At 43.9% G+C, this 27838-nt stretch overlaps 1 protein-coding gene across 8 annotated transcripts in view; it reads right to left on the bottom strand.

Moving 5' to 3' along the window:
• Positions 1-1869: 1869 nt before the first annotated feature.
• The window catches only part of KCNJ16 (potassium inwardly rectifying channel subfamily J member 16), a 52417-nt gene continuing 26448 nt past the window's right edge, over positions 1870-27838 (bottom strand). For 6 of the 8 annotated variants that reach the window (XM_030208509.1, XM_030208508.1, XM_030208512.1 and 3 more), the window contains one exon: positions 5469-6833. In XM_030208509.1, the coding sequence (XP_030064369.1) occupies positions 5543-6751 (1209 nt within the window). In that variant the 5' untranslated portion in view covers positions 6752-6833 and the 3' untranslated portion in view covers positions 5469-5542. Of the gene's footprint in view, positions 2232-5468; positions 6834-22331; positions 22360-27838 lie in introns of those variants that run through there. The other 2 variants (XM_030208515.1, XR_003942672.1) reach the window with 2 other exon arrangements.

Below are 27838 nucleotides of genomic sequence, written 5' to 3'. Positions count from 1 at the left end.
CTACTAGACATAGGCAGTGCTGTAACTTCAGGTGATCATCTGTTTGTTTGACGTCATAAGGAACAGGCTGCACTAATCTGCATCTCGGACTGCCCTCTGGATCTTTTCCCTTGTAGCCCCTTCACATCCCATACACCTGCACTCACTCCCAGCCTCTCACTCATCCCACTCTCTGTGCACCTCCACAACCTCCCAACTCATTTGTCATATCTATTTTGAAACCATGGAGCTGTCTCTGTGGAAGCCTCTTCTCCTCCCTTTGAAGGGGGGGGGGGCTACAGCAGAGAGTGTGACCAGCACTAGCTCAAACTCCCATGCTCAAAGACAGGCTGGTGCTGCTGCACTCCCCCCAAAAGACTTTGTGAGTGGAGAGAGGCTTTCTCTGTGTTTAGGAAGGGGTGTGAGCGAGAGGAGAGAAGCAGAATGGCACAGGTGGGGAAGATGGAGATATGTATGGCAGAGAAGGACAGGGAAGAAAGGAGGGTAGGAGGGCATGCTGGTGGGTTATAGCATGAATTAAAATTCAGAACCAGAAGTCCATAGATGCAATGCAATAAAACCCTTGTGACATGAGAATTCTTGTCAACTTCATTTACTGGGTCATAAGAACATAATAAGAACATACGTGTTGCCATACTGGGACAGACCGAAGGTCCATCAAGCCCAGAATCCAACAGTGGCCAATCCAGATCACAAGTACCTGGTAAGATCCGAAAACAGTACAATACATTTTATGCTGTTTATCCTAAAAAATAAGCATTGGATTCTCCCCAAGTCCATTTTAATAATGGCTTGTGGACTTTTCTTTTAGGAAGATAATCCAAACCTTTTTTTAAAACCCATAGACTAACTGTTTTTACCACATTCTCTGGCAAAGAATTCCAGAATTTAATTACACGTAAAGTGAATAAATATTTTCTCTGATTCATTTTAAATTTACCTCTTTGTAGCTTCATTGCGTGCCCCCTAGTCCTAGTATTTTTAGAAAAAGCAATTGACTCACACCTACCCGATCCAGTCTACTCATTATTTTATAGACCTCTACCACATCTCCCCTCAACCGTCTTTTCGCCAAGCTGAACAGCCCTAACCATTTCAGCCTTTCCTCATAGGGAAGTCATCCCGTCCCCTTTATCATTTTCATCGCCCTTCTCTGATAAAAAATCAGAGCGCGTCCATTTTGGACCTGAGACCTTACCGCCACTTAGCGGTAAGGTCTCAGACGTCAACTGAGAGGTCATCGTCAGCGCGCGTACACTGCCGATTACCACCTGGTTAGCGCCACACGGCAGAAAATAGAAATGATGTTCTGCCGTGCGTATTGGACACATGTGCAAATTAGAATTACCGCCAAGGGCCTGCCGTAGCCGGGCGGTAGTTCTAATTTGATGTCTTAGTAAAAGGGTCCCCAAGTCTCCTCACCCCACATTAGTGGAACACCTAGATGGTGACAATTTATTGTAGAACTAGCCGTTGAGCCCGTTAAAACGGGCTAGTGGGTCACCACTGCCCCCTCCCCCGAGGTTGCCGCTGGCCCCTCCCCCACGAGTTCGCCACTGCTGGTACCCCTCCCGAGTCGCCGCCGCCGCCACCCCTCCACCCAGCCCGTCTCTTTGCTATTCAACTTACATCTCCGCAGCAGGCAGATCACCTGAGCTCCTGTCGGCCTTCCTTCTCTGCCTGTGTCCTGCCCTCGTGTGACGTAACGTCGGCGAGGGCGGGACACAGGCAGGGAAAGAAGGCCAACGGCAGCTCAGCTGATCTGCCTGCTGCGGAGATGTAAGTTGAATAGCGAAGAGACGGGCCGGGACAGAGAGGGAAGGCTCTACTGCGCATTTGCGAGTGAGTACAGTCACTCGCCGTTTATATGTTTGATTGCCCTACACATGTACTTTTTTTTAAAGATAATCTTATTGCATAATTCTTATTCTAACCCTCCCTTTAACTCATTTGCATTGCCATAGCTGGTTTCCTAGTACAGTCATGCTAACCACTTTCCTCCCTGAGATTCAAAACAACTGAGCATTTTTTTAAAAGTCATAAATAGTGGTTTCCACTCATTGAAGTCTACAACCAGTTTGCCTTCAATCGGTCCTTCAAAACTAGCCCAGGAGACGCCTCCAGACTACACAGCACCTGTTCCTCACCCGGAGTTACTGGAAACAATGTTTTGGTTTTTTTTTTTGCATTGCACAGATGTTATGGAAAAATGTCCTCCTCCTGTCTGCACGCTGTTTAAGAAACACGAAATAAACAGAGAATTAAATTATATTCCACAACTGAAAATGCTGCACAGAAAATATGCACCAAATGCTGCATGAAATGCCCGGTAGTTAATGGATGTTTGTGGGTGGGACTTGGTTAGGAGCGGAAAAATGTCTGCGTATGGCAGTTGACCTTCTTGGTTTCATGTGCCACAGCCTAACCTTTCCCTCAAAGCAACATTTTAATATAAAAAATAATTTCACTGCTTTTTATGGCCTCTGTTCACCTGGTACATTGTTATACATTCTGCTCATAAGTTGTCCATCAGGATGTATTCTATGCAGTAAGCTGTCATCTGAAACACAGAAAACCTTCTTTTGCCTTTTAATATAATTATCTCTATATTTTGTATGGATATATATTATCTCATCCCTATTTTACAGAAATGGTAGCAAAGAAGTATATTTATTTACTTTTTATTTATTTATTAGGATTTATTTACTGCCTTTTTGAAGAATTTCACTCAAGGCAGTGCACAGCAAGAATAAAATGAACATAGGCAATGGATAATTACAGCAGTAAAAATATTCAAATAGCAATACAACATATGACATAATATGGTACATCACAATGTTAACACAATATGCAATAAAACATTTTAATAGACAACGTAGGGTATATATATGGAGTGGAGGAGTGGCCTAGTGGTTAGGGTGGTGGACTTTGGTCCTGAGGAACTGAGTTTGATTCCCACTACAGGCACAGGCAGCTCCTTGTGACTGTGGGCAAGTCACTTAACCCTCCATTGCCCCATGTAAGTCGCATTGAGCCTGCCATGAGTGGGAAAGCGCAGGGTACAAATGTAACAAAACAATTAAATAGATACTATTGGAGATTCTACATGGAATGTTGCTATTCCACTAGCAACATTCCTTGTAGAAGGCTGCGCAGGCTTCTGTCTCTGTGAGTCTGACTGTCAGACTCACAGAAGCAGAAGCCTGCGCGGCCACATTGGTGATCTGCAAGGGCCAACTTCTAGTGGAATAGCAACATTCCATGTAGAATCTCAAATAGTACAACAGTGGAGGAGTGGCCTAGTGGTTAGGGTGGTGGACTCTGGTCTTGGGGAACTGAGTTCAATTCCCACTTCAGGCACAGACAGCTCCTTCTGACTCTGGGCAAGTCACTTAACCCTCCATTGCCTCCTTACAGTGTTAGTCCACTTAAACATATAGAAATAAGAGTCAACAAACGATGATACCTATTTACTGAACCAACTCAATCCATCTGTGACAAGCCACTTTCCTTCATTTCCTCGGTGGGGAGGCCTTCCTAGTCAAAATATTGGACGTCAAGATATTACAAAATGCATGTCCAATGTCATTGGCAATAACCATAATTTATCTAAAAAGATGTGCACTGTACAGATTATGTTGGTCTTCTGGTCATCCTCTGCCATCTTGTTCTCTGTTTCCATGTTTTTAAGGAAATAACCCAAGAGATTAAGCAGATCACCGCAGGTAATCAAAAGGGAAGGCTGGAGGCCAGGGGCGTAGCCAGACAACAGATTTTGGGTGGGCCTAGGCAAGAAGTGGGTGAGCACCAAATGTTCTCCCCCCCCCCCCCCCCCCCCCCCACCACCACCAAAATACATTTCAGCTGGCAGGAAAATGCTTCTTTCCACCTTGGCAGTCTGCAGCAGGCATGCGCTGAAAACTGAGCATGCGTAGGTGCCAGCATCGTGGAGAGTAGCGTTTTCATTACCATCAGGGGGAAGTCTTCAGCTGGTAGAGCTTGGGATCCCCACCAGCTACTGCTAAACATGTGCTGCTGTTGGGTGGGCCTGAGCCATAAGTGGATGGGCCCTGGCCCACCCAGGTCCACCTATGGCTACGCCATTGCTGGAGGCAGTGACATGCCCATATCTTCGAAGAACTTTCAGCTCATAACAATATCCACATTCACTTTTCTGGCAGTGCTGATCTGTTTCTCAGCAATAAGCTGCAATTTTTACAAATGCCATTTCGGGGTGACCTTCAGACTCCAAACATTGTGCTTGACTAAGGCTGGAGGTGGTAAGCAAATGCATCAATAAAAGCTTATCAAAATCCAAGAATTATTTTTCACAATATTCACGTAGCATTTCTTTCTTTCTTTTTTTTCTGACTTTTAAATATTTTTTATTAGATTTTTAAAGATACATCAAACAAAAAAAACAACAACATGCACTATAGACTATAGTACAATATAATATAATAAAATACACAAAGCTGAGTTCAAACAAAAAAGTTCTCTAAAGTTAAGCCGTAGATGAGAGAAAAAGGTCTAGAGTTTTCCATTTCTGAAGACCAATATTATGTCCAGGTATAGAGTTTATTGCGAATTGCTCATATTTTTTGTGTAGTAAAATCCATTTCCACCAAAGGACGATATTGACTTGAGAGTTATCTTTCCAATGCGACATTATTAGTTTCACTGCAACAGAAACTAAGAAGTCAAACAGTGGTTTATCGTTCTCTGAAAATAAAAACGGAATGCAAGGGGACTTCCAGATTATATACTTGGGTAAAAAAGATTGTTGAAACCCAAAAATTCTTATTGGTTTATCCCAGACATCTGACCAGAATAAGACTAGGTTAGGGCATTCTAGCAAAAGATGCACAAGAGTTCCAGTAGGTTTTTTTGCAAGACCAACATAAATCGCAATTAGAGGGCCCAGACAATTTACTCTTTCTAGGCGTCCAAAGGGCGTAGCATTTCTTAACTATGTTGCTCTCATTTATCTTCTTTGTACAAAAATAAAGTAGTTGGTTCATCATTGTCCAGGTGAGTTACAAGTTTATTAACTAAAATGACATTTTCAAAAAGACTTTTAAAATCAATCTCCAAATAAAAGCATGGGTACTCAGTTTTTGCAGTCAGTGACTAAGGGGGCCTTTTTACTAAGGCGTGCCAGAAAAAACGCCAGCGCTGGTGTAGGTGCCTGTTTTGGACACGAACCGGTCCATTTTTCAGCAGGTCTGGAAAACAGGCAATTTTTTTTGTGGCCGAAAATGGACGTGTAGCAAAGTTAAAACCGGTGCGCGTCCATTTTCAGCCTGAGACCTTACCGCCACCCACTGACTTAGCGGTAAGGTGTCACGCACTAACTAGGCAGTAAGCATCAGTGCACCTAAAATACCAATTACTGCCAGGTAAGCACCACATGGTAGAAATATTTTCTACCGTGTGTTTTGGACCTCCATCAAAAATGAAATTACTGCCCAGGACACGTGCTAGTTCCAATTTGACATGCGTTGAATGTGCGTAGGCGTCTACATGTCTTAGTAAAAAGCCCCTAAGCCTGTAATTCCGTTGAACGTCTACTTCGGGACACAAGATCCTGGTGATAATGCACAGTTTGGTTGCTAACTGCTGTGGTATTTTCTGGATCTTCGGTGTTCGTGGCGGTGATAATGGTGTTATTTGACCTAGCCTCAGCATGCGACACACTGTTCCCTACCTGTTGGTCCAGTGGGGTTTCAGCTTCATCATATGTTTGCTCGTTGAAGTCCAGCTGTTTGGCACTGCAGAAAGGGGTGTAGAACTCAGTCACCTCTTCAAATTCAGTGCAGTAGACTTTATAGTACTTTTTCTTAACCTGTAGGACATTATTAAACCTGAAGCCCCACATAATTTCTTGAGGCAAATACGAACTTCTAGATTGGTGGGACGTTCCAGTAGAGTCACCAGTATAGACGAACGTAACTAAAATCTCAAAATTCTGCACGGCGAGTGCTTTCCTGTCCAGTTCATAGAGAGGACTCTCACGGTTTATCACATGTACAACAGTCACCGGTGTCACCAGGATGATTTGCTCATTGACTAACTTGAGATCCTTAAATTCCATTGTAATTCTTTTCTCAGTGTCATTCTTGTAACGAAGAAGCTGAGCCCTTACTGCTCCTTCTACCATGTGATTCGGTCGAAAATCACCTATGCGCCACATAAGACAAAGTTTGCCATCCCTTATACCTACAATAGCAAAATCACTGAAGCGGATGGTTTGGGCTCTCTTTCTGGCCTTCGCCATTTTGGCCAGGGCGGCACCAATTATGAAAGTGTCTATGAAGCAGCTCAAGACTGACTGGAGCGTAACCGTGATGATGGCCAAGGAGCACTCCTCTGTCACGCAGCGATAGCCGTAACCAATGGTAGTTTGTGTTTCTAGAGAGAATAAGAAAGCCCCAGTGAAGGAATGGACCTTATCGATACAAGGTGTCTTTTCTAGATCAATTAGGTCACCATGCTGCAAAGCTATAATCCAGAATAGGAGGCCAAAGAGCAACCACGAGAGAATATATGACAACGAGAAGATAATAAACATGTGTCGCCACTTGATGTCCACAAGAGTGGTAAAGATATCTACCACGTAGCTCTCCCATTCTCCAAATATATGCTTGAAATATACATTGCAACTCCCATCTTTTTGAAGAAATCTCTTCTGGGTCCAATTGCTATTTTCTTTCACGTTCCTTGGTCCATGGCTACTGCTGCTCTGATGCATGTTGACGGTGGGCACTCAGAGAACCAGGGAAAGCATGCTATTAATGCTCACGGGGGATTGCTTTTCTTGCTTCGTGCCAAACCTAGAAAAACGATGAAGAAAGCAGCACATTTAGTTTCTTTTAGGAGACTGCAATTAGAGATTTCTTTTGACTAGTGGACAACAGGAAGGTCTATCCTGAAGTGGTGGTGTGGCACAAAGACTAGACACTTCCTGCAGATGAACCCCGCACTAAAATAAATAATGTCAATACTGATGGTCAGTTGTCATTGTTGGGTAAAGAGTATGGGGAGGGGGGGTAAGTTGAAGGGTGGCAGTATTGATGCCTATTTTGTAAGGGGTCCTTTTACTAAGCCACAGAAAAAAGTGGCCTGCGGTAGTGTAAGCGCGTCTTTTGGGTGAGTGCTACCGTGTCTAGGAAAAAGGGCCAAAAAATGGATGTGCACTAAAATTGAAACCAGCGCATGTCCATTTATGGACTGAGACCTTACCACTACCCGTTGACATAGCGGTAAGGTCTCACACGCTACCCGCGCAGTAAGCATACAGCACACGCCAACTGCCGTTTACCGCCTACTAGGCGCCCCATGATAGAAAATAGAAAATGTGTTCTTTCACATTTCTGGCACACGCCAAATTCAGAATTATCGCCAAGGGCATGCAGTAGACGGGTGGTAATGCAGATCTGGAAATCACTAGACACACATAGGCCCTTACGTGCCTTTGTAAAAAGACCCCTCAGTTAGCTGTTGTTTACATAAGTTAGGACTTGTCTTGTATTGAGTCGTTACATGTAAGGGCAACCATGCAGCAACATTCTTGCCCATGGCATTTTCAAAATAAATAAAAAAAATGTTCAAACAAAAGAACACCACTCTATTAGGCTCATAATCATAGCACAGACTCCAATTTTCACATTCGAGATGAGGGTATTGGACATGGGGTCAATATAAACATAGGAAAACTTCTCATAATATCTGCTCAACTGGCCAAAGGGAGGGCAAAGCAGAGAATTATTCATCGAAATGAGCTTTTAAAAATTGCCTGCTCTATGTGCTGATAAACTGATGTACATAGTGCTTATGGAACTATTTTAATGTCATAATTTATTTGGAGTACCAATGCTCAATATTGGCAATTCTCTTTAAACCAAGGTAAGAACAGAAGAATAGCCATACTGAGTCAGACCAATGGTCCATCTAGCCCAGTATCCTGCTTCCAACAGTGCCCAATTCAGGTCATAAGTACTTGACAGAATCCCAAAAAGAAGCAAGAGTCATGTTACTGATCCCAGGAACTTGTCCAAACCTTTTTTAAACCCAGATACACTAACCACTAACCGCCTCCGTCCCATCTCCCATACCCTTCCAAAACGCCCCCTTTAACTTTGGCCAGCTCTGCAACGGAAAGCAGTTGGAGCCGGCCAAAATCGGCTTTCCATTATACCGATTTGTGTCAGAAAATGGCCAGCCATCTCCTTCGAAAATAAGCTGGAGAGTGCCGTAAAGGCGTTCGCCAATTCCGGTATAAACAGTTGCACAGTGATGTTGTGGTAGAATAAGGTTCATGTGGAACAAATATATTTGGGAATCGTATAGAGGAAGAGTTACGTTATGTCCAGTACGTGCCAATTAGTGGCACTAATTGGCTTTAATTAGAATGTACACGCACAACTTCCTAGCTGTAATCTACAACATGGTGCGCATAAATTCGAATGTGTGCAGTCAAAAGGAGGTGTGGCCAAGGGCATGGAATGGGCACATTGTGGACATTTCAAAAAACTATGCGCACTATTATGGAATACACCCGATCTGTGCCTAAGTTATATTTAGGTCTGGTTTTAGGTGGCTTAAAGGGGTGCGCCTAAATTTTAGTCACAAGAATAGCTTTTGAGTATATGATATAAGCTATACCTAACTTTAGGCGTAGTTTATAGTATCACATTAATCGTGTGGTTTTTCAGCACCAAATTTTAAGGTAGCATTTCTAGAATTTGACCCCATGAGAACTTACTGTTTTTAGTAAACTGAAACGTTACCACATGCTTGCATAGACCTGTCTCCCAGGAGATACAGCCGTTTCTTTGATTTATGAGACATCAGCAAGGCAAAAGTTTTGAAGTTTGAACTTGATATTCAAATATATCTAGCTTTTTTTTTTTTTTTTAAGTATTTATTTTTTTAGGGGGGATGCTTCTTGGTTTTTCTTGGTATGGATCTCTGTTTGGGAGTTTGTTTATTTCACTTATTGTAATGAAAGATTTATATCTTCTTGTATTCTCCTTTATTATATTCTTAATAAACATGATTTAAACATCCTCCCCCCCCCCCCCCCCCCCATATTCAGCATTATTCGAATGGCCAGAACTGCTGCTGACCAGTTAAATAGCATTTAACTGGCTATCCCCAGATATTCTGCGTCGGATAACTGGCTATCCCCTGCCGAATAACCCGGTTAGCGCCTAGAAGATAACCATTATATCGCCTGATATAACTGGCATTACGCCTATTTTTAAAGCCGGTTGAAAACATGGGATATCTTTGGCCAGTTTAAAGATAACCGACTTAAGGGTCCTTTTACTAAGCCGCGTGAGGCTCCTACACGTGCCAAACGCACGCCAATTTGAAACTACCGCCCGGGTACCACATGGCCCAAGCAGTAATTTCAGTTTGTACATGCGTCCAGTAGGCATGCCGGAAATTTTCCGGCGCATGGCACTAACCGGGCGGTAGTCGGCATTGTACGTGCGCTGACAAGTACCACCCAGTTAACGCATGAGACCTTACTGCTAAGTCAATGGATGGCGGTAAGGTCTCAGGCCCAAAATGGACGCGCGCCATTTTCAGCCAAAGAAAGAGGCCTTTTTTGCAGGTGCGTTGAAAAATGAACCTGCGCGTGTCCAATACGTGCGTCAACACCAGCACAGACCACTTTTCGGCGCACCTTAGTAAAAGGACCCCTAAGTGTAAATATCAACTCAGCTGGTTATCTTGAAACCGGCCCAAAACAAACCGGATATCCAATGCCGGTCATCGGGAATGGCCTGGAATTGGATATCTGGGTTTGGCGCTGACCCCAGAAGTTAGCCGGGCTATCTGCCGTGGTCTGAATATCGGCCGCAAACTATTTTTTGTTTGTTTGTTTTTATGAGTAAGATGTTTACCAGACCACATTATGTAGGAAACATTTGATAGTGAATCAAGTGTGTTCTATTCCTGGTAATGCATATTTTTCTGGGATGGTTTGTACGCATTTATTTAAGCAAAACAAATACCTCAAGCAATTAAATCAAAAACAAGCTTTGCATGGGCTGGTCCTTGGTTTATGTGCATGATCCTTCTGGGATTAAGACATTTAATCTTCAATGAAGAGAAAGAAGATATAAAATGCCAGTATGAAAGCGTTTATATGAAACATGAAGAGCAGCGAGTGACAGACAGTCACAGAAAAGCAGAAGTCATGCAATGAAGCACTAATTTGCACATAAAGAGTCAACAGAAACAAACACAGTGACATTTAATACTTCTAAGTGAAACCAGACCTTAAACAATGGGACGCAGCCACTAGAAGCTGACAGTAAAGGCAATTGAAAATAATTTCAGTTGACAGTTTACGACTTGCAGTGTTGAGGGAGCTGATCCAGTTTGACCAGCCTTTTTCACATAATCTGATAGCCCTACTTGCCCCATCCAGTCCATCTATGGCTCTTCCACTCTGGTAGATGAGCATAAATCTCATATGCAACCCAACAGCAGTGCTCCAGGTACCCACTGTCCGTCCTCCCCCCGCCCCCTCCCCCCACACACATATACACAATGCCATTTACATGATCTTTCAACCACTTCCCTACCAGCAACCTCCATAATCAGTCCCAAGATCAGGCACAAATTACTTTAAGCTTATAGTCACATGGAGGGGCATTTTCAAAAGGACGTGCAAGTCAGAATGTCCCAAACAGACATCCATCTCACATGTGTTTTCGAACAGGATACAGCCTGTTCAAAAATGCATGATATGGGTGTTCATGTGCAGGAAATGACCAGCATGAAAGGTCTGTGCCCTGAGAAAGGCAAGGACAAATCAAACTCGGGTATACATCTAAAGTACCACATACCTCCCCTCCCAGGGACCTGCATAATGCTGCGATGGACCTGAGTATGACATTTCAGGCTGGCAAAAAAAGTTTTTAAAGTTGTTTTTTTTCAGGGTGGTAGGGGGTTAGTCACCATTGGGGGAGTCAGGGAAGGTCATCCTCGATTCCCTCCGGTGGTCATCTGGTCAGTTTGTGCACCTTTTTGAGGCTTGGTTGTAAGAAAAAATGGACCAAGTAAAGTCGGCCAAGTGCTCGTCAGGGATGCCCTTCTTTTTTCCATTAACGCTCGAGGACGCCCATCTGTTAGGCACGCCCCAGCCCCGCCTTCGCTACGTCTTCGACACGCCCCCGGGAACTTTGGTCATCCCCGTGACGGGAAGCAGTTGGGAACGCCCAAAATTGACTTTCGATTAAGCCAATTTGGGCGACCCTGAGAGAAGGACGCCCATCTCCCGATTTGTGTCAAAAGATGGGTGCCCTTCTCTTTCGAAAATAAGCCTGATAGTATACTACTTACAATGTCAACACAATAAGTAATAGAACATTTTAATTGACAGTATAGGGTATAAGCAAAGATGGAACATATAGATTGGTAAGAGAATAAGAGGAATTAGAAAGTAAGGTGACTGATTTAAAGAAAGGTGCACTTGAGGTCATAGAGATGGTTAAATATTATCTCAGCTAGGGTAGGAGTGGATAAACATGTCCTTCTGCAGTATGTGCATCCCGTGTCACTTCTTGTGTGTGTGAGTGAGACTAACAAGCTAGTTACTTCTTTTTTTTTGTTACATTTGTACCCCTTGCTTTCCCACTCATGGCAGGCTCAATGCGGCTTATATGGGGCAATGGAGGGTTAAGTGGCTTGCCCAGAGTCAGAAGGAGCTGCCTGTGCCTGAAGTGGGAATCGAACTCAGTTCCCCAGGACCAAAGTCCACCACCCTAACCACTAGGCCACTCCTCCACTGTTGCTAGTATTTGAGATTCTACATGGAATGTTGCTATTCCACTAGCAACATTCCATGTAGAAGTCGGCCCTTGCAGATCACCAATGTGGCCGCGCAGGCTTCTGCTTCTGTGAGTCTGACGTACGTGCAGGACGTCAGACTCACAGAAACAGAAGCCTGCGCAGCCTTCTACATGGAATGTTGCTAGTGGAATAGCAACATTCCATGTAGAATCTCCAATAGTAGCAACATTCCATGTAGAATCTCAAAGAGTAGCAACATTCCATGTAGAATCTCCAATAGTATCTATTTTATTTTTGTTACATTTGTACCCCGCACTTTCCCACTCATGGCAGGCTCAATGCGGCTTACATGGGGCAATGGAGGGTTAAGTGACTTGCCCAGAGTCACAAGGAGCTGCCTGTGCCCGAAGTGGGAATCTTCCCGCATAAGGGCACATTAAGGCCACTTTATAGCACGGTTTGGTAAAAGGATCACGTCTATCTTCAGAAAGGCAGTAATAGGTATTCTTTTTGAAACCAGATGTTATTATGCTTTCCAGCTGCTAATAAGGTTAGGTCTTAATTTTTAACACCCTCTTTTCTGTATCAGGCAGCTTTGAAATGGAATACTCTTCCACCTTCAGCTAGATTGCAAACAAATTATGGGCTATTTTGAAAATCGGTGAAACCATTTTTATTCCAATAATATATATTAGCCAGAAATGATAACAGGTTATGCTTTGATATAGTTTTTAATTGCTTCAGTCTATAGTTACGTGAGGGTTGTTTATTGACAGATGTTTATGTATGTCCTGGATTGTCTCAGCAATATAATTGTTTTCCGATTAGAACTGTGTAGGTTATTGCAGACTATAAGTAGTTTAATGTAATGCAATATAATTTGAGTTTCAAGGAAAAAAGGAAAACTTATTCAGAGGTGGGGGTTTTTTGTTTGTTTTTTGGCTCAATAGCTTCATCTTACTCCTTTTCGGTTTCCAGTTTAGAACGGGGATTCAGATGTGGGTGCTTTTATTTGTAGTTCCCTGGGGATTATTTCTGCCTCTTTTATATCCACCTTCCAGTAATCTCTGCAACAGTTGGAAAGGTTGAGGAAACCAGGAATTTTGCACCAAGAATCCCCCTCCCCCCCCTTTCAGAACCCTGCAATCAAGGGCCCTAACTCTGGCCATTAGATGTCACTGTTCCCCTCAGGAGCTGTTAACATGTCTCTGCAGGAAGCCCAGTCACAGCTATGCTGGGACACAGAAGACCTGACCTGGGAATTGAACCCAGGTGCTCCACTAAGCAGGTCCTGATTTCCTTTTTATTTAAGTGACTTTGTAGTACAATTAATGACTTTCTCTGTTTGTTTTAGATGACTTAATAGATACCCAGACTTGTTCCATAAAAGAATCTATTCGAATTATATATAAAAAGGAAGTGGGAAAAGATAAATGTAGCACACCAGTCTCAAGGTTAGGTGCTGTTATCGTGCGTCTTACGAACCGGAAATTTGTTTTTCCCTCAGTTATTTTGGCATGCACCTATGATTAAGCCAAAGCATACAAAACCGATAATGCACCTACAAAAACCTACACATTGATATGCACAAAGGTTGCCAAACAAAGAGGCGTTAGTTTAGAGGCTGCGTTCATCCAAAATATAAATCTAAAGTGATATTTAGGAGGTCATTTTATAAATCTATTAACTGCATATAGGGGACCTATTACAAAGCCACTCATTCCCAATTCTCCAAAAATGAAAACAAAACCTTAAGATGGACTTCTAATTAGAATCGGATTACACAAACTGAATTGCAGGAACCTCCAAAATATTCAGGGGCCCTTTTACAAAGGTGCACTGAAAAATGGCCTGCGGTAGTGTAGGCGCGTGTTTTGGGTGCGCGCAGAATCATTTTTCAGCGCACCTGTAAAAAATGCCTTTTTCAAACTTTTGCCGAAAATGGACATGCAGCAAAATGAAAATTGCCGCGCGTGCATTTTGGGTCTGAGACCTTACCGCCAGCCATCGACTACTGCACGTCCACACAAAACACAGGTAAAAACTTGTGTGGGTACATTTTGGTGGGTGTATACTGTCTATTGAATTATCATGGCCAACCCAATGGACAAAAGATTCCTGTGTGGTTTGCTGAAATGTAGCAGAAGAATTATCTATCCTTAATTGACTTTCTCTGTATGAACTGTGCTTATGAGTTCTCACATAGTCCAGCATGGACCCTGGCTGGCACCATTCACTCATCTGTTTTTTTAGTGCAAGATGCAGAGGAATGTTCGTTCCTATGTCCTTTTCACTTCTGTTCTCGTTTACATCCAGGGCCAGGCCCCAAAGCTCAGTAGGTCATATTCAGTACACGTCAGCTGCCAATGTAAAATCTTACAGATGACTAGCCTGGAAAAATTTAGATGACCCCGATCACCTTGGGGGAGGGGGAGAAGGTTAGGGAGAGATGCCAGGAGTCTTCAGCTGGCAGGGCTTGGGGATCCCTGCCAGCCACATCTCAGCTGGGCTGCTGTTGGGTGGGTCTGAGTTCAAAGTGGGTGTGCCTGGGCCTATCCAGTCCCACCTGTGGCTATGCCACTGCTATGTATGTTTAATTTTTTTTTTTGTTACATTTCTACCCCACACTTTCCCACTCATGGTAGGCTCAATGCAGCTTACATGGGGCAATAGAGGGTTAAGTGACTTGCCAGAGTCACAAGGAGCTGCCTGTACCAGGAATTGAACTCAGTTCCTCAGGACCAAAGTCCACCACCCTAACCACTAGGCCACTCCTCCACTGCCAAGAAGTGTGTATCACATGGGTAATACGTTTTTTTAAAATAAATTGACAGGACCTCCTCTGAATTAGTGCACCCAGGTCTGGATGTTGTATAACTGGAGAAATATGGACAAAACAGAGGGAATGCAGAGTAAGCCACAATGAAAATGCCAAGACAAACCATGGAAGATTCTAGGGCAAAGGCTACAAAACTCCATCTTATCAATTTTTTGGTCATGTGCTATTTGTCTATATTAGCATATGACGATTATGTATATTATTTATTGATTTTATCATTTACTTTATCCTTAAGTGTCTGTTTGTAACCTACTTCTAGAGCCTAAGGCAGATCACAGTCAACTAAAAATAGCAAACATGCAGAAAAAAAGTAACCTCTTTTAAATAAAATCTTTCAGCGCCGAAATACGTGAATTGAAAACCAAAGTAAGCAGCAGTGCCATGCGAATGGTGCAGTCACACGTGGACTGAATACGAAGCCGTGCAAAAATTGTTCCCAGTCCATTTTCTCCTCTCGCTGGTGATGGTGAAGCAACCAGGACAGGTGCACTGTTGGGGAGTTGCAAAGGGAACAACTATAGGTCAGTACAGCCCTGATACGTTTTTCACAATTCTTTGATTTCCCTCCTTTTTTATTATTGCCTTTTCTCCTTTTTCAGTTTTCCTCCTGTTTCTCTTCTACTTTTCTTGCCCCTCTTTCTTTTTCTCTCCCCGTCCTTGCTTACCTGCTTCCCCGTCTCTGCTGTCCCATTTTCCTTTTACGTCTCCTTTCTTTCTGACCTCTCTTCTTTTTCCCTTTTTTCTTTCAGTTAATTTGTTTGCCTCTTTCCAAATCTTCCTCCTTCTCCTTTTCGATGTCTCCTTCCTATTCACTCTAGGCTCCTTTCCCTTCAGTCTCCTAGTCTTTCCTAACCACCTTTCTTCAGTTGCTCTCTACTCCAATCTCTATCGCTTTCCCACTCTCCATAACATAGGCAACCGAGACGCCTCGGGCCTAGGGCATTCATTACATTGTATAATAATCACTCGAGACACAGGATAATTTCTTAACATGGCACAACTTGGCCGCAGCTTTATTTTAAACCAAACAATTGCATCAACATAAACCCCCTCTTTTCCCAGCCCCTCACAGCGGGGAGCCCCTGCGAGGCGGGGTCCTGACCTCCTCCCCTCGCTTTTTCCCCGCTGCTTCGGGTAGGCTGGCCCATCGGTGCACGGCGCCATGTTAATGTCGGCTCCGTGCACCGGTGGTGGGGCACTTCGCCTCGTTTTTCTTCTCTCCTCGGTTCTTCATCTCACCTGTTCGGTCTTCCTGTCTCTCCAGCCATCCCAGGTCTGAGACCTCTTTTCCCACTTTCCCTTTCACCAGCCTGTTGGTCTGGCCCAATTTACATTTGGAACCTCAGGGCACAAGATCTTCAGATCCCCTTCTGCTGTTGGGGAGAGGCAGGAGAGAAGAGCATCACTTCAGCCACTTTTAACCCATGGTGACCTCTAGGAATGTGTCCCTGGCATCTGTAATGTGAACACTGGACTTAGTTGCAAAGCTACTAACCTGCGCCTTCCAGCTGTACTTGTGTCATGAAATTCGCAACTGAAAGATAAAAAAAAGAGAGTTTGTAGTTCCACATGTGTAGCAGTAGATGCAGTACAAGAATCAGTAGTAGGCTGGCACTCAGGGGCAGCAGTGGTCAGTGCCACATGTGTGGCATGGAGGGAGCATTGCTGCTTTTTAAATGATATCTTTAATACTTGAAATAGACACAAAGTACAACTCAGCCAATTTCTGGAGCACTTCTTTTGCTCCGAGGAAGGAAGCTCTCTGTGTCCATCTATATTTTTCCAAGTTTGTCATCTGTAAGATTTTACATTGGCAGCTGACGTGAACTGAATATGACCTACTGAGCTTTGGGGCCTGGCCCTGGATGTAAACGAGAACAGAAGTGAAAAGGACACAGGAACGAACATTCCTCTGCATCTTGCACTAACAAACAGATGAGTGAATGGTGCCAGCCAGGATCCATGCTGGACTATGTGAGAACTCATAAGCACAGTCCATATAGAGAAAGTCAATTAAGGATAGATAATTCTTCTGCCACATTTCAGCAAACCACACAGGTATCTTTTGTCCATTGGGTTGGCCATGATAATTCAATAGACAGTATACACCCACCAAAAAGTACCCACACAAGTTTTTACCTGTGTTTTGTGTGGACGTGCAGTAGTCGATGGCTGGCGGTAAGGTCTCAGACCCAAAATGCACGCACGGCAATTTTCATTTTGCTGCATGTCCGTTTTCGGCAAAAGTTTGAAAAAGGCATTTTTTACAGGTGCGCTGAAAAATGATTCTGCGCGCACCCAAAACACGCGCCTACACTACCGCAGGCCATTTTTCAGTGCGCCTTTGTAAAAGGGCCTCTGAATATTTTGGAGGTTCCTGCAATTCAGTTTGTATAATCCCATTCTAATTAGAAGTCCACCTTAGTGTTTTGTTTTCATTTTTGGAGAATTGGGAATGAGTGGCTTTGTAATAGGTCCCCTATATGCACTTAATAGATTTATAAAATGACCTCCTAAATATCACTTTAGATTTATATTTTGGATGAACGCAGCCTCTAAACTAACGCCTCTTTGTTTGGCAACCTTTGTGCATATCAATGTGTAGGTTTTGTATGCTTTGGCTTAATCATAGGCGCATGCCAAAATAACTGAGGGAAAAACAAATTTCCGTTTCCTAAGACGCACGATAACAGCACCTAACCTTGAGACTGGTGTGCTGCAATTTATCTTTTCCCACTTCCTCTTTATATATAATTCTAATAGATTCTTTTATGGAAAAAGTCTGGGTATCTATTAAGTCATCTAAAACAAACAGAGAAAGTCATTAATTGTACTACAAAATCACTTTAAAAAACAAAAAGGAGATCAGGACCTGCTCAGTGGAGCACCTGGGTTCAATTCCCAGGTCAGGTCTTCTGTGTCCCAGCATAGCTGTGACTGGGCTTCCTGCAGAGACATGTTAACAGCTCCTGAGGGGAACAGTGACATCTAATGGCCAGAGTTAGGGCCCTTGATTGCAGGGTTCTGAAAGGGGGGGGAGGGGGATTCTTGGTGCAAAATTCCTGGTTTCCTCAACCTTTCCAACTGTTGCAGAGATTACTGGAAGGTGGATATAAAAGAGGCAGAAATAATCCCCAGGGAACTACAAATAAAAGCACCCACATCACAATCCCCGTTCTAAACTGGAAACCGAAATGGAGTAAGATGAAGCTGTTGAGCCAAAAAACAAACAAAAAAAACCCACCTCTGAATAAGTTTTCCTTTTTTCCTTGAAACTCAAATTATATTGCATTACATTAAACTACTTATAGTCTGCAATAACCTACACAGTTCTAAGCGGAAAACAATTATATTGCTGAGACAATCCAGGACATACATAAACATCTGTCAATAAACAACCCTCACGTAACTACAGACTGAAGCAATTAAAAACGATATCAAAGCATAACCTGTTATCATTTCTGGCTAATAGATATTATTGGAATAAAAATGTTGTCACCGATTTTCAAAATAGCCCATAATTTGTTTGCAATCTAGCTGAAGGTGGAAGAGAATTCCATTTCAAAGCTGCCTGATACAGAAAAGAGGGTGTTAAAAATTAAGACCTAACCTTATTAGCAGCTGGAAAACATAATAACATCTGGTTTCAAAAAGAATACCTATTACTGCCTTTCTGAAGATAGACGTGATCCTTTTACCAAATTGTGGTATAAAGTGGCCTTAATGTGCCCTTATGCGGGAAGATTCCCACTTCAGGCACAGGCAGCTCCTTGTGACTCTGGGCAAGTCACTTAACCCTCCATTGCCCCATGTAAGCCGCATTGAGCCTGCCATGAGTGGGAAAGCGCAGGGTACAAATGTAACAAAAATAAAATAGATACTATTGAAGATTCTACATGGAATGTTGCTACTATTGGAGATTCTACATGGAATGTAGAAGGCTGCGCAGGCTTCTGTTTCTGTGAGTCTGACGTCCTGCACATACGTCAGACTCACAGAAGCAGAAGCCTGCTCGGCCACATTGGTGATCTGCAAGGGCAGACTTCTACATGGAATGTTGCTAGTGGAATAGCAACATTCCATGTAGAATCTCCAATAGTAGCAACATTCCATGTAGAATCTCAGTAGCAACAGTGGAGGAGTGGCCTAGTGGTTAGGGTGGTGGACTTTGGTCCTGAGGAACTGAGTTCAATTCCCACTTCAGGCACAGGCAGTTCCTTGTGACTCTGGGCAAGTCACTTAACCCTCCATTGCCCCATGTAAGCCGCATTGAGCCTGCCATGAGTGGGAAAGCGTGGGGTACAAATGTAAGCAAAAAAAGTAGTAACTAACTTGTTAGTCTCAGTCACACATACAAGGAGTGACTTGGGCTATACATACTGCAGCAGGACATGTTTATCCACTCCTACCCTAGCTGAGATAATATTTAACCACTTCTCTGACCTCAAGTGCACCTTTCTTTAAATTAGTCACCTTATTTTTTTTAAATCCTCTTACTCTCTTACCTATCTATGGGCCCTTCTAAGGTGCGTTAGCATTTTTAATGCACCTACAATTACTGCTCGCGCTAACTGTGTAGGTGCCTATAGGGATATTGTAGTCGCGTACACAGTTAATGCATGTACTTATTTAACACGCGTTAGAAATGCTAACGCACCTATAATGTTGCTTGTTGCTTAGTAAACAGGGCCCATATACTTTCCACCTTCGCTTATACCCTACACTATCAATTAAAATGTTCTATTACGTATTGTGTTGACATTGTAAGTAGTAACTATGCCATACTTTGTATTGTTACTTGAATATTTGTTCTGCTGTAACTATTGCTCATGTTTGATTTATTCTTGCTGGACACTGCCTTGAGTGAATTCCTTCAAAAAGGAAATAAAGGTAAATAAATGCTAATAAATAAATAATAATAAATTCCCATGTGCTAATGCCATTTTTACCGCTGGGGTAAAATGACTGAAATTCCTACTTTTGGTATTAATACCCAGGTGCTAATTTTGCCATTTGCATGTGATTGTTGCATGAGCCCTTACTTCCACTCCTTATCTAGGCGGTAAGGTTCACTTGCTAACCATGCACTAAATGGTTATTGTGCGGCAATGAAGCTGTGCTAATGATTACCACAGAACACACCCACTCTATGCTCCCAGACATGCCCAACATTTCTATGGGATGTCTCAGCATACCATCGGTCAGTGGCGTACCGAGGGAGGGGCGGTGGGGGCGGTCCGCCCTGGGTGCATGCTGCTGGAGGGGTGCAAAGAGCAGCCGCGCGCCTGTCGGCTTACTTCCTGTTCCAGGGCAGAGGGAGCAGGGAACCAGCAGAGCCAAGAGCCACGCGGCTGCTCCCAGCAGCTAAGAATGCACCCGGGGGAGGGGATTTTGATGTGCCAGTGGGGGTGTTGTGCTGCACCCTGGGGGTATGGATGCCACTGCACCTGGGGGGTGCGCAGCGGCGATCCGCCCCAGGTGGCAGCCGACCTAGGATCGTCACTGCCATCGGTACACCATTTTTTGCTGTGGTATGCACGCATTAGTGTTTTTTACTGCAGCTTCGTAAAAGGTCCTCTAAGTATTAACATCCTATATAATAAAACGCACCTCCAACGTTCTGAAGCTGACTCCGTGGCTGAAGCATTCCTGCGCAGTGCTCTCTGTTAGGCTCCATCTACAGGACTGAGGAATTTGTGTCAGAGGGAAGGCTTAGGGCTAGTGAAAGCAGCAGGTGTGAGTCACTGCTCCCTGCTGGCAAGGACTAAAGGACTTAAAATGTACCCAGGGGTTAGGGGAGTGGAGTTAAGAACCTCCCAATTGCCTGGAGGGGGGAGGAAGTGATGTTGGGAGAGGGGTGGGGTTCTCATGCCCACCCGTTGAAACAGAAATGGTTTTAAACCTTTCTTAAAGTGTTCAATGTTTCTGCTTGTTCTCAAGGATATTAGAAACGTATAAAACTGTGCTATAAAAGATCGAAGACTTACATTCATCCAGGCTTACAGTATAAAAAGATGGAATATCCAGCGAATCTTTAGTGGCAGATCATAAAGCCGCTGATTGGTATTGAGCCGTTACCAAGTTGTACTAAGCATTTTCCCATGGACAAAATATGGGAAAAATTCTATAGCACATCTGGCCCCAACTTGCCAAAATAGGGCTGCACCTCATCCAACTACATCAACCCAAAAGAACCCTAAGATCCTTAAAGGAAATCAAACTGGTTATATCAGCTACACGAGAATACCGAAGAAAGAAAAGTCACAGCATGACAATTACAGGCAAAGAAGTGGAAATGTGGAACTTAGTGCCGTGAGACATAAGATTAATAACATACATAAGTACATAAGTATTGCCACACTGGGACAGACCAAAGGTCCATCAAGCCCAGCATCCTGTTTCCAACAGTGGCCAATCCAGATCACCAATACCTGGCAAGACCTCAAAAAAAGTACAAAATATTTTATACTGCTTATCCCAGAAATAGTGGATTTTCCCCAAGTCCATTTAATAACCACCTTTACCACATTCTCTGGCAACGAATTCCAGAGTTTAATTACACGTTGAGTGAAGAAAAATGTTCTCTGATTCGTTTTAAATTTACTACATTGTAGCTTCATCGCATGCCCCCTAGTCCTAGTATTTTTTAGATGCTTGGTTAAAACTTGGTTATTCTTGAAACACTTTGGTTCAACCTCAGGAAAACTAGCCCCACTTCTACACAAAACACAGAAGATAAAACACAGAACCACCTGCTAAACCCAGCAGAACTCTCACATGGAACATAAACTTGTCCCGATAAAAATGGTGAAGGGTCTACATTATAGACTATGAGTTCCAAAGACTATCAAGTTTCGTATTAAATATGATCTTACATAAACAATTATGCTCAACCATGTCTAGCTAGTTAATAAGATGTAATATAATATTGTTTACTGTATACTGAACAGTTCCACTGTAAGTTATTACTAATTAGAACTTGTTGGTAAAGTGGGTTATAAATGCCACATTAAATTAAATCGAAAAGTGTTACTGCCCTTCACTTCCCTTACTGAAATAATGAAAGAGCTCCTCTCATTGCATCCTATAGTAAAAACGTTAGTTGCCACAAATTGTCTGAATTGTGTCGAGGCCAGCTGGATATAAATGTGAAAAATAACTCTGCTATTTATTCAGGGGTGAATGAAAGATAAAGAAGGCAGCATGATTCTGCTGGAAACAAGCTGGCTCAATCGGTACAAAACTTCCCTTCCCCAACATGTAACAGCACGAAAGCCTTGATGAGAGAGGTCATCCATTGTAGCTGTGCGTTATTTCCAGTGATGCCTTTTCTAGGTTGTCCATGTATGTTTGTTTGAGTGGGGTTCATTTAGCCTTTCAGCCACCGTTGAATGCCTACTTCACAATCACTTTGAGGCTTCAGTGATATTCAGAATTGACCTTTCTTTTCCTACCCGTGCTTTTGTTTTGTGCCAGAGCCAGCAACATCACCAAAATGTTTCCATGGTTCCCATTCACCTTGGTTCCAAGCAACTGGGGATCTTTATTTACTGTAGAGTCTTTGCCAAGCTGTCATCATTTGAAAATTAGTTGGATCTGAATCAGCTCTTAGTTAATACCTGCTGTGGCAAACGCATGCATTGTGTGGAAAAACAACGTTGCAATCAGGTCTGTTTCTTACCTGGGAGAAGGAACAGCATAATGGTTGGAGCATAGGTATAGATCCCCTACGTACACAAATGTTATGTTGTCGTTACATGCCGTTGAGTCGATAGGTGCTCAGAGCTGCGTCTGGTCTTCAGTCAGACAGCTCACTTGATAAAGGGATGTCCATAGATGTTGTTTTATATTAATCTGCCTCATTGGTGATCTTCATCTTTTGAGTTGACCTTCAACCTTGCCAAGCATGATCTCTTTCTCTAATGATCATTTTTTAGGAATCACGAATAGAGTCCTTGTAGTTCATTACCAGATTAAGTAAGCAAGTCATCCTTTTCTTTCAGAAGGTGACTAACCTGCTTATAATCGAACGAGAAAAACGCCCAAGTTCCGACCTAAATCGGGAGATGGGCGTCTTTCTCACAAAAACAAATAAAGCGGTATAATCGAAAGCCGAACTTTGGACGCTTTCAACTGCACTCCGTCGCGGATGCGGACAAAGTGGACGGGGGCGTGTCGAAGGCGTGTCGAAGGCGGAACTGGGGCGTGGTTATCACCCGAACAGAGATGGGCGCCCTTCGCCGATAATGGATGCGTTTGTAGCTAGAATTTAGGGCACTTTTCCTGGACCCTGTTTTTTCACGAATAAGGCCCCAAAAAGTGCCCTAAATGACCAGATTACCCCCAGAGGGAATCGGGGATGAACTCCCCTGACTCCCCCAGTGGTCACTAACCCCCTCCCACCACAAAAAATGATGTTTCACAACTTTTTATTTTCACCATCAAATGTCATACCCTCCTCCCAGGCAGCAGTATGCAGGTCCCTGGAGCAGTTGTTAGGGGGTGCAGTGGACGTCAGGCAGGTGGACCCAGGCCCATCCCCCCCCTACCTGTTACAATTGTGCTGCTTAATGCTTAGTCGTCCAACCCCCCCAAACCCACTGTACCCACATGTAGGTGCCCCCCTTCACCTCTTAGGGCTATAGTAATGGTGTAGACTTGTGGGCAGTGGGTTTTGAGGGGGATTTGGGGGGCTCAACACACAAGGGAAGGGTGCTATGCACCTGGGAGCTCTTTTACCTTTTTTTTTGTTTTTGTAAAAGTGCCCCCTAGGGTGCCTGGTTGGTGTCCTGGCATGTGAGGGGGACAAGTGCACTACGAATCCTGGCCCCTCCCACAAACAAATGCCTTGGATTTATTCGTTTTTGAGCTGGGCACTTTCCTTTTCCATTATCGCTGAAAAGCAAAAACGCCCAGCTCACACATTGGCGAATAAAACATGGGCGTCTATTTTTTATCGATAATACGGTTCGGTCCACCCCTTCACGGACCCGTTCTCGGAGATTAACGCCCATGGAGATAGGCGTTTCTGTTCCATTATGCCCCTCTACGTCTTCCTTCGATTGATTTTCAACTCTATTTTTGAGCATGCCTTGTCTGTATTTGGTATAACAAATCCACGTCCCAAAGACCTCACCATCTAAGTGGACACCTGAGGAAACAGGAAATATCTATCTGCAAAAAAGGAGGAAATGACGCATCAGAAGAGGCTAGAGTAGGGGGACTATCGGGGGGTGGAGACCTAAGCAATATTGTGATGTATTCTTGGAGCATAAGAACAGCACCTTTTAATACCTACAGTATCTCTCAGTCCAGAAAACCTTATCTTAATAGTGCATAAAGAGGGCTGGAAATGAAGTTGTCTTTCATAATTACAAAGCAACAAGCTGACCAGACTGAAGATGTCTCCAGGCAACCTGAAAAAAAGCAAAAAATAAAACTTCATCTTCTGTGTTATTATCCTTACAACAGCTCGCTGGTGAGAACATTCAGTTCTTTAAGGAGTGTGTGGCATGGATCTGCAATTTGCATCTCATCTCTGAAATACTTTCGTGCAAAACAGAAATATGTCATCAATGCATATTGTCTTATCATAGCAGGGTTGCTCGAACCTGTCTGGGGACCCAAAACCAGCTGAGTTTTTCTAATAATGGAATGGAGGAGTGGCCTAGTGGTTAGTGCAGTGGACTTTGATCCTGGGGAACTGAGTTCCATTCCCACATCAGGCACAGGCAGCTCCTTGTGACTCTGGGCAAGTCACTTAACCCTCCATTGCCCCATGTAAGCCGCATTGAGCCTGCCATGAGTGGGAAAGTGCAGGGTACAAATGTAACAAACATAAAATAGATACTATTGGAGATTCTACATGGAATGTTGCTACTATTGGAGATTCTACATGGAATGTTGCTATTCCACTAGCAACATTCCAAGTAGAAAGCTGCGCAGGCTTCTGTTTCTGTGAGTCTGACGTCCTGCACGTACGTGCAGGACGTCAGACTCACAGAAGCAGAAGCCTGCGCGGCCACATTGGTGATCTGCAAGGGCCGACTTCTACGTAGAATGTTGCTAGTGGAATAGCAACATTCCATGTAGAATCTCAAATAGTAGCAACAGTGGAGGAGTGGCCTAGTGGTTAGGGTGGTGGACTTTGGTCCTGGGGAACTGAGGAACTGAGTTCAATTCCCACTTCAGGCACAGGCAGCTCCTTGTGACTCTGGGCAAGTCACTTAACCCTCCATTGCCCCATGTAAGCTGCATTGAGCCTGCCATGAGTGGGAAAGCGCGGGGTACAAATGTAACAAAAATAATATCTGCAATTATTTGTATGACAAAAATGAGCATATACTGAGTCTTCCACAGGTGTGTGGTCTGAAGTACAGGACCAGGAAATCCTTCCCCCAGATATTCACTTGGAGATGGTGAGCATTTTGCTGCCCACCAACAGGGCTATTCCAAGATATTCAATACCAGGTCCTATCTGGGCTTTGGCATTGAATATCCATTTTTTTTGTCTGCCAGCCTCTATGCCAGCCTCAGATATCATACTCAGGTCCATGGCAGCGCATGCAGGTCCCTGGAGCAGTTTTAGTGGGTACTGCAGTGCACTTCAGACAGGCGGACCCAGGTCCATACCCCCCTACCTGTTACATTTGTGGAGGAAACAGTGAGCTCTCCAAAACCCACCACAAACCCACTGTACCCACATCTAGGTGCCCTCCTTCACCCGTAAGGGCTATGGTAGTGGTGTACAGTTGTGGGTTTTGGGTTTTGGGTTTTGGGGGGCTCAGCACCCAAGGTAAGGGAGCTTTGAACCTGGGAGCAATTTATGAAGTCCACTGCAATGCCCCCTAGGGTGCCCGGTTGGTGTCCTGGCATGTCAGGGAGGCCAGTGCAGTACAAATGCTGGCTCCTCACACAACCAAATGGCTTGCATTTGGCCGTTTTTGACATGGACGTCTTTGGTTTCGACAATCGCCGAAAGTCAGAAACGTCCATGTCTAGGGACGTCCAAATCTAGGGACGGTGAAATTTAAGGATTTGGACGTCCCTGACAGTATTTTCGAAACGAAAGATGAACGTCCATCTTGTTTCAAAAATACGGGTTTCCCCACCCCTGGATTTCGCCGTTTTGCAAGGTCATCCAAATCGCAACTTGGACGTCCCTTTCGAAAATGCCCCTCTACATCATGCTTGCTGGATGGCAATGCACAGGATACAGTTTGGATTGTGTGACTGTTTGATGTGTCAGCTTTTAGAAGCCCCATAAAGTTTTATTTAATTGATACAATTTCCAACAGATCGTGACCTTGGGTGTAGCCTGCTGTGGTGAAACGTGGCCATGTTGAGTTCTTCCTGTGTTAAGGGCAGTCCCTTGTTAATAAACTTTACCTCTCTGTTTGGATTCTTGTGTTCTGGTGCTTCTTTCCTGTGTCACTTGCCTGCAGCACACTTGTGGGTTATCTGAAGGGGGTTTTGTAGGGTTTGACCCAGTGAATGTTAGAATTGGAGGCCCCATTTTAACATCCATTTTCACCTTAGAAATTTTTACCTTCTCAATTTGTTCATCTTTATACTTTTCTGCTTTGTTTGAGAAGCATTACCTGGTTTCCCCCACCCTCAAAACCTCCCGCTCTCACCCATTCCTTAGTGCTCCAGCCCAACAAACACAGACCTGTCGCTTTTCCCCATAATGGCGCTCAATCTCTAATTACACTCAGGCACCGATAAATTGCACGTCTGCAGACATGGTCTTGAAAGGAACTTTCCACCAAAACAAAATTTAAAACCCAAACTATTTTTAGAACATAAAAGCAAGCTGTAATTGTTTTGGGGTTTTTTTTTTTCACTTCTGGTAATTAGAAACTCTGAGATAAGTTTGAAAGCCAGTCTGTGCTGTTGTCAGAGAAAGTTTATGGTGCAATGCAGTTGAGCATTGAGTAAATATTGGCTGGGCTCTTCCAGCTTCAACTTTTCCTGGTGCTTTCCCTTGAGATCTGACACATTCGCCATCCCTACAAAGACAGATCTCAAAAGTGCAAGCATTTTCTGACTCAAAAGAATTATTTCTTTGCACACATTAATCCACGGCTCATTCCCACTCTGATCAGATAACAGCCATATTTGCCAGGTCAGATGCACTGTAATTAGCTTCCAGCTTTAGATTAATTAACAGCTATATAAGTGCTTGAAATGCTTCCTCACTCTCGCTTTCTGTAGAACAGCAAAACTGAAGCTGGCCACAGCTGGCCCACACTGGTTCCATTTCAAAGGTAAGTAATAATGATTCACACAAAAGTGCTTTCCCCCTAATTCTGTGTTTAACTGGGCAACCAGTCCCTTACTGCCCCACAGTTTACCATAAGCACATAAGCACCGCCACGCTGGGAAAAGACCCAAGGTCCATCAAGCCCAGTACTCCGTCTCTGACAACGGCCAATCCAGGCCCCAAGAACCTGGCAAAAACCCAAAATTTAATAACGATCAAGACATACAGATGTGCAGGGTTGGTCTTAGCAATTGCGGGGCCCTGTGCGGACCAGTTCAGTGGGCCCCCTGCCCCCGCCCGTCACAATAAGCCATAACATATCAGTTTAAAAGGAGATTAAGAGTTCTCGGAACCTCACCGCACCCCATACCTTGATATGCATCCACCACGTTTCAGTAGAGAGCGGCAGACAGCGGCAGCAATTTTCATATCCCATCAGCTGCTAAGCCCAGAGTCTCCTCGCTGCTCTGTCCCGCCCTTGCGGAAGCAGGAAGTGACATCAAAAGGGGGCAGGACACAGCAGCGAGGAGACTCTGGGCTTGGCAGCTGACAGGATTTGAAAATCGCTGCTGCTGCATTTTAAGGTACGGAGCAGGGAGGTGTTCCGAGACAGGAGGACAGACGTGCCAGAGATACGGGGCCCCTAAGAGTGTGAGGCCCTGTGCAACCGCCCCTGCCTAAGACCAGTCCTGCAGATGTGATGTGACAAACATCACGTCTTCTGAGCATCAGATAATCCATCTCATCTCTCTCAGATCCTCAAACAGGCATAACCATACATGAAAACATCTACGTACATGAGAATTCCTTTCTTATAGACCCCTGCTACATTTGTTATCATGATGCTTCTTATTATTTGATTTAATAGGTGAGCACAGCACCGTACAGAATTTACAGAGTGGAGGACTAGCTTAGTGGTTCAT

Source organism: Microcaecilia unicolor, chromosome 6 (genome assembly GCF_901765095.1).
Source record: "Microcaecilia unicolor chromosome 6, aMicUni1.1, whole genome shotgun sequence".
NCBI classification, from domain to species: Eukaryota; Metazoa; Chordata; class Amphibia; order Gymnophiona; family Siphonopidae; genus Microcaecilia; species Microcaecilia unicolor.
The sequence above is the reverse complement of the archived record's forward strand: the minus strand, read 5'-3'. Positions and strand labels throughout refer to the sequence as shown.